The 14,018-nt window shown below is 38.9% G+C and overlaps 1 protein-coding gene across 3 annotated transcripts in view; it reads left to right on the forward strand.

Moving 5' to 3' along the window:
• Positions 1–14,018, forward strand: part of CUL4B (cullin 4B) — a 64,882-nt gene that overhangs the window by 17,750 nt on the left and 33,114 nt on the right. The window contains exons 1-3 of one of the 3 annotated variants that reach the window (XM_074278240.1): positions 3,600–3,685; positions 4,384–4,926; positions 8,125–8,240. In XM_074278240.1, coding sequence (XP_074134341.1) covers positions 3,658–3,685; positions 4,384–4,926; positions 8,125–8,240 — 687 coding nt within the window. In that variant the 5' untranslated portion in view covers positions 3,600–3,657. Of the gene's footprint in view, positions 1–3,599; positions 3,686–4,383; positions 4,927–7,545; positions 7,758–8,124; positions 8,241–14,018 lie in introns of those variants that run through there. The other 2 variants (XM_074278241.1, XM_074278242.1) reach the window with 2 other exon arrangements.

Here is a 14,018-nt window from a genome sequence, read left to right on the forward strand (position 1 = left end):
AACTAACACTTAATTGTGGTTCTTAATGTTTCCATATGTTTGACTTTAATTTTATGTACATTTAGAACAATGAGTTTCAAAAGCATTTTTTTTTTTTTTGCTGAGACACTTGAGGTTAAGTGACTTGCCCAGGGTCACACAGCTAGGAAGTGTTAAGTGTCTGAGGCCACATTTGAACTCGGGTCCTCCTGATTTCAGGGCTGGTGCTCTATCCACTGCGCCCCCTAGCTGCCCCTCAAAAGCATTTTTAACAGAAGTGGCATAACCTTGTGTTTTGTTGTTTAGATTTAGCTCACTAAGACTGTCCAATAATGAACAGAATACTGTACCAGAACATATCATATGGTATAATTCCTAAAGCCTTATTCTTCATCCCAAATAACCCTGTTTAAGATATTCCCTGACATGGGCTTAGGGTTTTTTTTCCATAGGTTTTTGCATTGTAATAGGGGATTTTATATAGCAGAAATGTTTTAAATGAACCAGGCTTACATACAAAAATCCATTGCAAATATAGCAATAAATAGTTTGGGTACTGAGTGCCTCATTGGATTGTATATATAAAATTATGGAGTTGTATTCATATTCTTTTGTGTAGTATGTTGTACTAAAATTTCACATCATTTTTATACAATTACTTTCTTTGATCTTGGTACCAGTTTTGCTACAAAGCAATGCTTTTTCATTTAAATATTTGATTAGTGATAATGCAACATGGAAGTGATAAATTATGGATAAATTTTCAGAATTAGGCAGCTGTAAACTTTTCTGTTAGGCTTTTCTCAAGAGTTCTATGAACAAACTGCCATTTTTATCTGAAAAGGAAAGAATTTGTTTTGATTTCAGTTGCTAGGCTACTTTTTCATGGTAAAAGAAAAGCTATTTAGTTATTGTTGTAATCTTCATTCATAATGAGATTTTAAGATCATTTTTTGTATTATGGAAGATGGATGATTTGAGATTTAAGAGTTTAAGAGTCTTAAAGAGTTTGATTTGCTCCCTTTTCCTAAAATAAAAATTGCCTTTTGCGACTGTTAGGTCCTAGGCATTGTACTTCTAATTGTAACTTGGATTAATCATTCTGAATCAAAGCATTAATGTGGACCAGGCTGCTATTGAAGTATATGAATATTATAAATTATCTTATATATTATATTTTTGCAAGTTTCTAAGAAAACAAAAGCCCTATTATTTCCTATTGCAAAGCACATAGGAATGGAGAAAGTACAATAATTTAAAAAGAACTAGGCTCACAAAGGAATCTGATAGTATTTTATGTACTTAGATGATAGAGGATTTGGGGATCATGAGGCATCGTTATGTAATTTATCAAAAAGGCACCTCAAGGAATATTTTCCTGACAAGTTAGAACAATAAGTGGTGTATATAGAGCAGACAATTAATAAATGCTTATTGATCCAACAGTTCAGAAAGCCAGATATCTGTACTTACTTATTCTGTGGGATTCTTATTCATGGCATTCTGGGACTGCTTCATTAACTCAGTATAGGCTTTCTGTCACAGAGTAGTCAACAAATAGACAAAATGGTATTTTAATTTTAATTTAATTTTATTTTTTTTTGCTGAGGCAATTGGAGTTAAGTGACTGGCCCAGGGTCACACAGCTAGGAAGTGTTAAGTGTCTGAGACCAGATTTGAACTTGTGTCCTCCTGACTTCAGGCTGGTGCTCTATCCACTGCACCACCTAGCTGCCCCCAAAATGGTATTTTCATGTAATATTTTTTTCACTTGTGAAAATTCCAGTTAAGTGATTACTTAAACAAGGAACTTTCAGGGATTGTTGAGAATGCTATTTCCCTAAAGATGATTTCTTAGGTCAATCAACAAACATTTCAGTGTTTTCATGCAAGGCATTGTAATTAACTTGTAATTTTTGGCTTTGAGTAGGAAATATGATCCTTGGAATTTTTAAGATTCTAGGTCTAGTGCTGGAAATGGCCTCTGAGGCTAGCTAGTAAACCTTAGTTTTATAGAAGAAGAAACTGAAGCTCTAGTAAGGACTTGTGCAAGGTCACAAGGTCCAAGGATTTAGAGCAGGAAGAGATTTCAGAGGACATCCAATCCTCTGCTTAAAACTGTGAGTCCCAACTGCATGTAGAGTCTCCTAACTGAATATGGGGGTCACAAAATTAGGATTTCCTATTAGAAAATACTTGATTTGTATACTTATTGTATATGCCTATATAGCTGGGTGATCGATTTCTGGATTGTGGCCCATCATAGGGGCATGGAAAAAGGGATCCTCAGTAGAAAAAGTTTAAACCCTGCTGTAAGCCAACCCCTCTGGTTTTAGGGATGAATCCACCCTTTTCTAAAATGGCATCTTCCTAAAGTGGCTAAGATCACAGGACCATAGTTTCAGAGCTTGCCAAGCTTTGTCAAGTCGCCTAGGAATTAAAAAAAAAAGCCACCCCCCCCCCCACATTTTACAGATGAGGAAATGAGACCTAGGGAGGTTAAGTGATGGCCAAGGTCACGCACGAGGTTGAAATCATTCATTTTGAGCTTCGAGGACCTAGGAAGATCACCAAAATATCTTCCCTTCCCTCCATTTAAAAAAAAAAAAAAGCCTTTATTTTGTGTTTTTCAAATGGTTTTCCTAGGGTGAATTATAAACTGAGAGTTCGTGAGAACCGGGAGGGACTTAAGAATTTATCTTCTAGGTTTCTAACCAGGTTACAATTCCAGGGGTTTAAGTAGTGTCAACAAACCTTTCAATTCAACCAACTTTGATGTCCTCGAGGTATCGGTGTTGGCTAGATTTGTTACTCTGTCGCTGCAGTAGGGTATTCTATTGCTTGCTGAGCGGGTGACTTGGGAGGGAATCCATACAGACGCATTCTTATCTTTATTTCAGGGAAACTGGGATTAGTTCGTTTGGAATTCCAGGGCTTAATACGTGTATTTTTCCTTTCTTTAGTGACACGAGTACAAGTCCCAAACGTGTCTTGTGTGTGTCCCTCCTTATGTGGCTGCTGCTAGCAGATTAAGTCACTGCGTTCCCACCCTGGGGGCCCATTCTCAGATCTGGGAGATGTAGCGTACAGATGAATCCATCTGTATTCCTTGCACTGTCTTAGTAACCCTTGTTCAAAAAAAATCACGCCAATGTTCTGGGAAAAAACATTACAGTCGCCTTTTGTGCGGGACAGGATGCTAGGTGCTGTTCGTTTTAAGTTTAAGAACCTGCGAGGAAAAACATTCTCTTCCCTAAGCCGACTCGTTTTATCCGTTTCCTTCCTTCCTTCCTTCTCCCTAGCTTCCTTTCCGCCATCCTTGGCTCTCCGTAAGCGCCCGTTCCTAACTATTGCATTCTGATGCATCACTGACCGACTTACTTTAACCTCTCTCGCTCTTGCAAAGTTTGCAGACTTCTGGTCCTCCCTCCAACCTAGGTCCACTTCTATTCCCCGCCCTCTAGTGCCTCGATGCCGCCGTTTGTCTCCGCCCCTCCCTGTTACGTAGACGTAGTCCGGCCCACCGGGTTTGGACTGAGCCAATCAGGAGGCGTCTCCCGGCCCGGTTGTCCCGCCTCCACGTTAAGTCCGCGCCCTATTTCTCCTCCTCCTGTCCCACTCCGCCCCCTTCTCGCACGCTCACCCTGCGGACCTCCGGGGTTCCGAGGATCGGGCGCTATGAAAAGTGTTTGCCCTGTCGCTGCCGGTAAGGGGTTACGGCACCAGCCTCCCCGCGGGGAGACCCAGAGAAGTCTGAACGGTGGGCGGTGTGGGGGGCTACGGGGAGTGAGTCAGAGGTTCGGCGGCCGGCGCTGCCTCCCCTCAGCTCCGCTCCCCTTCCCCCTCCCCCACTCCCCCTCCCGCCAGCTTGGGCGGGAGTGGCTGCTCCCCCCCCCTCCCGGCAGGCCACGGGGCCGGAAGTGCCGCCATTTTTTGTCTTTCGTACTATTGACAATAACAAGCCCCAGTTTTCTCTCTCGAGCTTCCCCCCCTCCTTCTCCCTCTCGCTCTCCCTCCCCCCTCCCGGAGCCCAGCGTCTCCCCTCCCGGAGAGAGAAAAGGAGGTGGAGCGGCCGCTCGCCAAGCCTCCCCCCGCCGCTCCTGGAGTCAGGCGGGGAGGGGGAGAGGGAGAGAGAGAAAAGCAGGAGGGGGGACCAGCACAGAGTCCTGGTCCTCCCTCCCCCCTCCCCTTCCCTCTTCCCTCCCACCCCTCGCCCCCTCCCTCCCGCATTCACTGAGTGGCTCGTTCTCTGGATCCCCCCCTCCCTCTCCAGCATCCTTGCTTCTCCCTCCCCCCCTCACCCCGGTCCTGGATGGGTTGCTTTTCCACCTTTTCTTTCTCGCCCACCCGAAGGGCTTCATGTTTCCCAGCCTATTGACCCCAGCATTTTCATGTTTCCAACAGGTTTCTCATCCCCCAACCCCCCAGCTGCTGCTGCTGCTCCTCCTTCCCAGGAGGTCAGATCTACCACTGATGGTCATAACAGCACTAGCCCTACTTCGGCCACCGCCGCCTCCTGTTCCAAGAAGAGAAAGTTAAACACCAGTGGCAGCAACGAGAAAGAAGACTTTGATCCCATCCCCTCTTCCTGCTCCTCCTCTCCCCCGCCCCCTCCCAAGAACTCCTCTACATCCTCTTCTGCCTCTTCTACCGCCTCCTGCCCTGGGATTTCCATTGCTACCCCCAACCATCACCACCTCCAGAAGAAACTGCGTTTTGAAGACTCCTTGGATTTTATAGGACTTGATGTGAAGATGGCCGAGGAACCGGCGTCTTCCTCTTCACCTGGTCTTGGTGTATCTCAGCAGCAACTTAAAAACAAAAGCTTGTTAATCTCCTCTGCAGGGCACCATGCAAACGGGCTAACCAAAGCCCCCGGTTCCATCTCTACCTTCACCAACAGCAAGCCAGGGTCAGCCAAGAAACTGGTGATCAAGAACTTTAAAGGTAACACCAGCAAAAATCCATAGCATTGGGGGGGGGGGGGTGTTCTACATTGGAATAAAAAACAGAGACTTAGTTTAACACTTTGTGAGCAGCCCGAGTTTGCCCTTGGGAGCAGACGCACAAAGTTCTCTCTTTTTAGGTGGGTGGGTGAGATATTGTTTATATTGTCTTACGTCTCCTTGTGCCGAAAGATACGCGGGGCGTTTTTCTCAAATAGTTCATGTTTTTCCTTCACAATTACTGCTAATATTTATTTTATACTTAATCCCGAAGTGTTTTGCTACTGTGTTTTATATTTTACGATCGCTTCAGTTGTTAACTCTTTTTTTTTTTTTAAACAATCGAAGAAAACAAAACTTTAAAAAAAAAAAAAAAAAAGCTTGCTCTGTTACAGTACGAAGTTGAGAACTCTTGTTTTATTTCCGAGATGGAAATCGGATTGTGGCACTTTTCTTTCTCTTCTGTTAGTGGACAGGTTGCAGGCTTTTGCTCTTTAAACGAATTGTTTAGTTTCTTGAGCATGAAGGACATGTGTTAATAGACAATCCACAGTTTCGTTCTCCCTGGAGATCAGATATTTCGAACTTCGCCTTAAATCCCTTTATAAATTGATACAAATCTGTGTGTAACGATGTAGTCTCGGATTTACAAGATTAGCTTAGTTCCAAGCTAAAAGACTCAATTTTCTTGGAGATAATTACGTTTGTTTGGGGAGAAAGAAGGACCGTGGGTTTTCCCGGATGGTTTTCTCGAATTTGGAAGAATAGAGAGAGAACGGAGATTTTCCAGTTTTTAATTCCATCCCAGATAGCTTCCCTGGGCTTAAAATGTGCGATGTTGCAAGTGTTCGTTGTCTTAAGAAATGGACTTTCTCGAGTTTCTTTCCTTCTGTCCCTAATATTAAGATCTTTCGAAGATGTGCTTTTTTTTTTTTTTTTTAAGCCCATTACCTCCTTTTCTTTGTCATGTATTAGTGATTTTTGCTAAACATCTATGAATCTCGGTCAACTGCCCTGTGCTTCTTTTCAAGGGTGAACACTCGAGATGTGTCGTACCTCTTCATCATTTTATAGCTGAGCCAACCATATACAACTCAATTAGTCACCCCTCTTAAGGCAATCCTCTTAGTCGTTTTGGTTGCTTTTTCCCAGACTATCTCTAACACGAGCACAGCTTCGTAGTATTGGAGTGCTCTGAACCAGACACGCAGCATTATTATCTTCCCTCCTCATCGAACTGCAGAGTGCATCACATTATATACTTCACATAGAAGGGACATTAAAAAAAAAACAAACAACACACTGCTGAGTGTTTCATTTTGAATCTCTCCAGTGTTTTGTCCCGATCGCTTTTGCTCCTAGAAATGCTCCTTAGCAAACTGAGGTTTTCACACCTAAATGAAGTGTAATTATTTATAATGTATGATTGTGGCTGGAGATTAGGCTCGATGTTCCAACCCTTAAATAATCTGCTTATTTTTTATGTAAGGAATTTATTAAATGAAAACAGCTCCCAGCATGTCATATAACGTTCAAACTGGAAGTAACCTTCTAGTTCACCTCGTCCAACCCCCTTATCCTGGCACTTTACAGTTTTAGCTCAATTCCAGATGCTCTGCTTGGTCCCTGGTTCTCAGCATCTGCTTGTTTTTGGAAACTTTGCCTTTCCAAACCGGTTTTGGCGAGACCTTTTTCTTACCTTTTTTCTGTAGACTTGATTTTCGATGCATAAAATGCTTTCTATATGAAGCAGGAGTGACTGCCTCACAAATCAAAACACAAGTCAGGTCACGATATCCATTTGCCCATCTGTAAAATGTGGTTTATGGTACTGATCCATACCTGTTTGTAGAGTACTCTAAGACTTCTGCACTGATTGTGTTAATGTATTGTTCAAAAAAATGAAATCATTTGGATAAATTTCCTCACTTGCATGTGATTGAACTAAGCATTTCGAATATTAAAACTTAATGGGTTCTTTCAAATTTTTCTGTGACATAACACACTTTTACAGAAATAGCATGAATACTCAGTGACCTTTTTATTTCTCTTGTTATCTGGTAATCCATCTATAAAATGAGGGCATTACCTGATCTGTCTGGGAGGACCCTCTTCTGACTTATCAAAAGATTCATTCTGCAAGTTAAGTTTAATGGAAAAATTCCTAAATTTCTTATGCTAATTATTATTAGAAAGTTTAGACTTTTCCTCATGTTCATCTAGTTAATTTAGAAATGAGGAATTCCCTATTTTATGGCAAGATAGTTCTCTTATTCTCAAACCTGTATTTATATTTTCTTTCATTTCTTTCCCATCCCCAAACTTTTCATTTTTGCCTTTGGAGAGTTGGGTGGGGGTGGGCAGAATAGAGGGATAGGTTTGAGTGCATTTGCTTGGGGGGAAAAAAAAGTCTGAGGTATGTACAGAATGACCTGGGAGTCCTATGCTCTTTTGATGTTTGCACATTTGTTTAAGAAATAGGTTGTTTTTGTTGTGGCTTTTTTAAAAAAAAAAAAAAAAAAAAAGGTGTACATGAAGACTTACTTTGAAAAAAAAAATTTTTCTTTCTTTGAAAATATAGATTGAATTGGGTTAAGGTCTTTCCTTACTACCGACAAATGTCCATATAGAAACTCTTGTTGATGTTAAGGCTGTGTATGTGATGGAATGAAGTTGGGATTCTCATTCTGATTTTGGAGCTGGCTCATCCATACCTTGAATCTCACTTTAAGGATTATTGGAGCTCTATAGGAGGAAAAGATTTGCTGGGTGTCTGGAAATCGGGGAGGAACAGAAGAGAGTTGGTTCTAATACTTCTGTACTGTATGCAAGGTTTGTAGACAATACCTAAAAGGTCTTGATTTGAGGTGGTTTTTAAAAATTTTTGCTTGCTTATATATATATGTGTATATATATATATATGTATATATATTAAGCTTAAAGAGAATGGTTACTTTAATGTTTAAGTAGGTATAACAGTATAGTTGGTGTTTACTTGGCATGATTAACTGGCCCCTAAACATAACATTTTTGCCCAGTTGGTTTACTAAATCTCTGTCATTTGACAACCACTGGATGAATAGTTAATTTGACTGCAAACCCTTTTTAAAAATGTAAGCTGCTTGATGTGCTTTTTTGGAAACTTGTGACACTGTCTCTTACAAAATAATTCTGATATCAATTTTTGATTATCTTCTAGAAAAACCTAGACTGCCAGAGAACTATACGGATGAAACATGGCAGAAACTGAAAGACGCGGTAGAAGCCATTCAAAATAGTATTTCAATTAAATACAATCTAGAAGAACTCTATCAGGTATGTTTGAGTTTGAATCTATAAATCACATTACCTCAAATAGAGTAGTCATGCCCATGATTTTATTTCTCTGAAGTAGTTTTAAAGTTAGATTCTGGTTGAACTTCTAATGCTATTGCCTTTGCTTCTTGCTTTTATTGTATTTATCAAGTATGAGATTTTCTCCCACTCCAAATGTATCTGCCTTTATGTACAGGTGTCCACGTCTCCCTTACCACAGAGTCATGGTTGCTGAATTCCTTATATAATAAGACTTCTTGTAACCTTGGCAGATAGACCATGAAACAGGTCTTGTGTGGATCCCATTTCAAGGAAGCGCTTTTGAGAAGGACTTTGATATCACCTAGTTTCACTGAAACTTGTGCAGAAGACTGAGTTCTAGTGTCTTCAGAAATGGACATTTGCTACTGGCTGTGCCTGAGGGTTTAGAAAGACTGGAGAAAACATGATGTGTTTTGTTAGCTCCTTTTTCTATCTGCTGATGCTGGCAGAGCCTATAATAGGGTCTTAGAAACTATTCTCTGCTTTACCCCTAGAATGGGGAGCCTGTCTTTCTTAGATTGTGGCCCACCAGCTTGGTCTGTTCTTCTTTCCTGCCCCTTTGCTTCAAGTCTATCTTATTGAATTGCACTATCTTTGAAAGGATTTTTTTAAATCAAATTTTTTCTCTTTTATTATGAATTTGATGAACATGAACAAACATGACCATTTCTCTATACACAGAAGCCCTGAACAGAAGACTGCATATGAAACTGTGAATCTCCACTACAATGCGCTGGCTTGTCTCTTTGAAGACTCAGCTTGTTAGTTCCAATACTGCTCTGCTTGTCTGTCAATTGTAGTACTTTGAGAAATTAATTCAAAATAACCACTTTTAGGGCATGAATTGATTTCATGTTCTTAGCTGACTAAAGAAGACTTAAGCTGGACAGAAGCAGCTTTTGTGATGAAAAACTTTTGAACAATTAGAGCTATCTAAAAGTGGATTGGGCTGCCTCCTCATTAGAAATCTTTTAGCCCCGCTGGATAACTACTTGTCTATTATTTTGTAGATTTCATTCTTCTGATAACAGCCAGCCTCGGAGGTCCCTTCTACCTCTTGAGATTGTGTGATTCTGCCAGAGTATTTTACTGTGCAATAATTGGTAGTGTCACTCTTGTACCAAATTGCTTTAGTGACTTGATATATGACTGTTATAATTAGAGGAGAAAAATCCTCAAGTTTAGTATTAGTAGAATCCCATGAGGAAATTTTTTTGGTGGTTCTTTAAAAAAAAAAAAAAATCAATATTTGTAGCAATCAACTATGTATTTTAATACCTAGACATTTCATTCTAAAGTGACAAAATAGATTTTTGTGTGAGTGCACACAGCCTGTAGCTTTTCAGAATTGCTAATTTACATGTTAGATAGATTTATTGTGTTAGTGTGATCTACATGTTTTCCTCAATGCATATATAGTTAGAGACTTGCATTAGAGTGCTTGAAGCATGTTCACTTTGGGGGAAGAAAAGATTGTTTCATTTACTCTTAAATCTGAAACTTTTTCATTTTTTCCATTTATATTCTTGAGTTTTTCAACCTCATTGGCTTCATTTTTTTCAGCATTTTTATATGAATACTATTGCACATGAGATGTAGCCTAAAAATAGGCTTTCAAAAATGATGCTTTTTTATAATGGATACAGATTGTTTTAATGAATCTAATTTACTTGGTCTCCAATATTTTTCTTAGCTTTTGAATTGAAATGATTTTAGTATACACACATTTGAAGAGGTGCACTTGTTGATTATAATTGCCTTGCTGCTTCAGGCCTAAATTTAAAACTTCATTTTTTTTGATTGTTTTCACAGAAAGATTATTTTGAGTTATTCAAGTGTTGAAAAGAGGAGGAACAAAGCTGGGGTACCATGTTTCGCACCAGCTGGCTTTTAGGTCCCTGTTTTGTACTTGAGGCAAATTTGTTGTGTTTTTGTTTGTTTGTTTGATGAGCCTTTGGCATGGAATGTTTGCATGCTTTGCCCACTTAAGCTTTCAATTTCTAGAAAAGTATATACATTGAAGTTTTGTTTCTCTTACATAGGAATACATATCAAATTAGCACACAGATTTTGAGAATTTGGGCTTACATAAACACAGTTCCATTTCTTTTGTGTTCCAAGATGATTATTTAGGCAAAGCACTTTAGTTTTGGGTGGGCAATTCTAACTTCTGAAACTTGAAAACCATTAGCCATAGACAATGGTTGCTCTAGTTTTTGTTTTATTGAATACAAATTGTATGAGGGTTGTTTCACTTCGCTGTTAAATTTTTTAAGGGACTTCTTTTCTTTCAAACATAATAGCAACTGATTCTATAGGTAAAGTTTTCCCCGCTCGGCTTTAGAATAGCTGCATGGTAAATGGATGGCAATTGAACAAATGTTTGTTAAGCACCTGTATGCTAGGTTCTCTGTAAGATACAGCTTGCTGGGTCCTGCCACCAGGAAACTTCACATTCCAACTGTGCTTCAATAGAGACACCATTAACTAGTCTGAGAGCAGTTCTCTTCCTTAACTTCACAAAAGAGTATGAGTTGTGTTTGTGTGCCTATGGCTTTAAATTGCCTTAGTGAAGATTTAATTTCTTATGTGTCACAATCTGTTCTAGGTTTAATAAAGAGATGACTTCTACTTTTTCTGGTTTTGTACCAGTCACACACAAAAATAAATGTGAGGAGTTGTTGATGGTGATAATATTTAGCTTCTTCTTTGACTTGTTAGCTGGCAATAGACTAGAAAATATTACTCTTGTTTTGTGTCTGGGAGTTTTTCTTATCTCTGAAGGAAGAAAAGTTTGGGCAGTCCAGGTGGTTCATAATCTGGAGGAAAGCAATTGCATCTACTGAGTGTCTTTTTGAGGGGGTAACAGAAGCAGGCATCTTGTTGGGGCATTTTTAACCGTTGGGCCGTTTGGGTTGTGATGTATTTCTGGAGTAAATAGGACAAGGGGCTGACTAGCCTGTGCAGAATATCTTTCCCTGTGTGCGGGAGGACTGACCTTGCCTAGGAATTGTCTGTTGGACTCAGTTAAGTTTGCTTAACTCTTGAATATAGGTAGCTAGGGACAAGCTTGAGGTTGTAATTGTAGGGAATTGTAGTGTCTTTTTGTTTTTTATGGTTTTTTTTTTTTTTTTTTAACTTAAAGAAACTTAGCAGTGTTAAACATTGCTTGATTCTTCCTAGATTGGAATCAGTGTAATTCTTGGAAAAATTATCTACAACTTGGTACTCTTTTGTTTTTAATGCTTTCAGTATGTTATGTTGGCCTGTTTTTAAACTGTAAAGAGTGTGTAAAAATTAGCTAGTTGATGAGAAAGTTCTGCTTGGCAGTGTGGAATTGTTTTTAAATATATAGTCTATCAAAAAAGTATTATAGTAACCAGGTGTTGAGTCAGAGAGGGACGACACTAAGGGTCAGTACTATTGGAGAGGAAACAACAAAATTATGTCTCTGTTTCCTAGGTCTTCAGGTTGAGAAATTTTAATCTTCTTCATTTTCATTTCTCTTCTTCTTAACAAATTCCACTCCTTACTCGCTTTTTCTCCATCTCCCACACAATAGACAATGTATTTTGGGAGCACTGAATTTGAATTTTAGCTATAAAGCCAAGGCATGACCTATAGTTCTTCCTACACTCCATTTGCTGCTGTATGCTTATGTTTGCACTGGTGAGTGAGTTTTTCAGGCAAGTATTTGGGATGGGCATACTTTGGGGAGGAAAGGCAGGGAGTGGGATGAGTAAATTGAATAAATTTTCTTGTCATTGGCCTATAATCTTTTATTTCAAACATTTGCAATTTGAAAAAAACTATATTCAGCTCAAGAATAATTGCCAAATGGTGAAAATTGATGATGGGCACTGTAATTGAGAATGGGATTGGTAGCATGAAGTAATGAATCGGGTGCCACACAAACCTGAGTTAGGGAGACCTGAGTTCACATCCTCTCTGAAACCTTAACTGCATGCAAGACCACAGATAAGTCACTTTCTCTCTCTCAAATGGGAATAATAAGAACAATCTTACAAGCTTGTTGGAAGGTTAAATCAAATGAGATAATATATATGCAGTTTAGTGAGAACCTTAAAGCACTATAGAAATAGCATTAGTTTTATGTAAGGAAAGAGCTTTGTGAACTGTAAAATACTATATAAATACTAGCCATTACCATCTATACAGATTTTAAAATAGTTGTTATACTAAATTCCATGGGATCTGTAAGTTCTTTTGTTTTAGAGGAATTTGAGTAGAATAGAGAATACATTGCTAAAATCCTAAAGTGAATCTCAGCCCCAGCTTCTATTTTATTCTTTCCCTTTTTTTTTTTAATGAACTTGACAAATGTCAGCCAACGTGAACATTTCTTTATACGAAGAGCAGAAAAAGGAATCCATATGAAACTGTGAATCTACTGTACTGCATACAGCTTAGGTTTTAAAAAGACTGTGGTGGTTCCAACATTGACCTGTTTGTCTGTGTCCCTTTTTGAACTGTCTTTTGCTCTCTTTTGTATTTAAAAAAAAATGATTCCTTGATGATCATCTCTTTTTGAATATCACTATCAATAGCAGTGGTACCCCTCTCCTTCCTTCCTTGTTGCAATACATTGAATTATCTTGAATGAATAAATTTTATACAGGTGGCTTTGCTATCATGATATATTTTCTGGTTACAAAGCGCTTTACTTATGTTGTATTATTTGGCTACTTGATAACCCATTGCTAACTTAATTATCTCCATTTTACTGGTAGAGTCACCTCTTGTTCTAATAGGTTGCTTTTCTACTTTAATAACTTTGGAGCTGTGGATACATCACTTGACCTTTTCGGAGCTTTAGTCCTCCGTTAGCACTCTGGAGGGAATTTCTAATGAAATCTGTGGGCCTTGATCACAGGGGAACCCAAAATTGCCCCATTTTTATCCTGGAGCCAATTTCTTTTTGGACATTCCCATTCTCATTTCTATCACCGCCGCTGTGCTTTAAAAAAAAAAAAATCATTGAGCTCTTTGGTTTTATTTTTTGTTTGTTTTTTATCTCTTGGGTTTTTAAAAATCCCCATGTAACAATGAAAACCAACAAAATCACTTAATAAAACAAGCTACTTCTGATGGTTGGGGGAGGGTGTTTTGAGTCTTGAGTAACTGCTACCTTGATGGCTGAACAGAAAGAACAGTTAACAAGCATTGATTTTTGAATATACTTTCAAAACCACAACCTTTCTTTTAAATGCACTCTTATTTTCTTCAGTTTGCTGATAGAGTATAATTAAAATATTCAAAGTTAAATTGTATCGCCACATTCATAATTCTACAGATCTGTAAAGATGGAAGGGGGGGAGATGTTTTCTAATCTCTCTTCTTTATTAGAACTCCTTTCCCTCCTTTTAAAATTCCTTCTCTCTCTTCTTTGGGTCTAAGCTTGGTCATTATTTCACAGCGTTTGATTTCAATTAAATTGGGTTCTTTAAAAAAAAAAAAAAGTTTTCTTTCAGTTATCAAGCTTCCCCCCCCCCCCTTTTCCATCTCCCTGTACCCAGAACAAAAGGAAAAACAAGATCTTTTTACAGATAGTCGAGCAAAATATTCTCTCATTTGCCATGTCCATCTTGGGTCCATTACCTCTCTGCTAGGAAATGGATGGCAGTCTTAATCAGCAGTCCTCTGGGATTCTTGACCATTGCCTTCAAAAGCTTTCTTAAGTCTTTCAAAGTTATTTGTCTTTATAATATTGTTATC

This window comes from Sminthopsis crassicaudata, chromosome X (assembly GCF_048593235.1).
Source record: "Sminthopsis crassicaudata isolate SCR6 chromosome X, ASM4859323v1, whole genome shotgun sequence".
In the NCBI taxonomy this organism is placed as follows: Eukaryota; Metazoa; Chordata; class Mammalia; order Dasyuromorphia; family Dasyuridae; genus Sminthopsis; species Sminthopsis crassicaudata.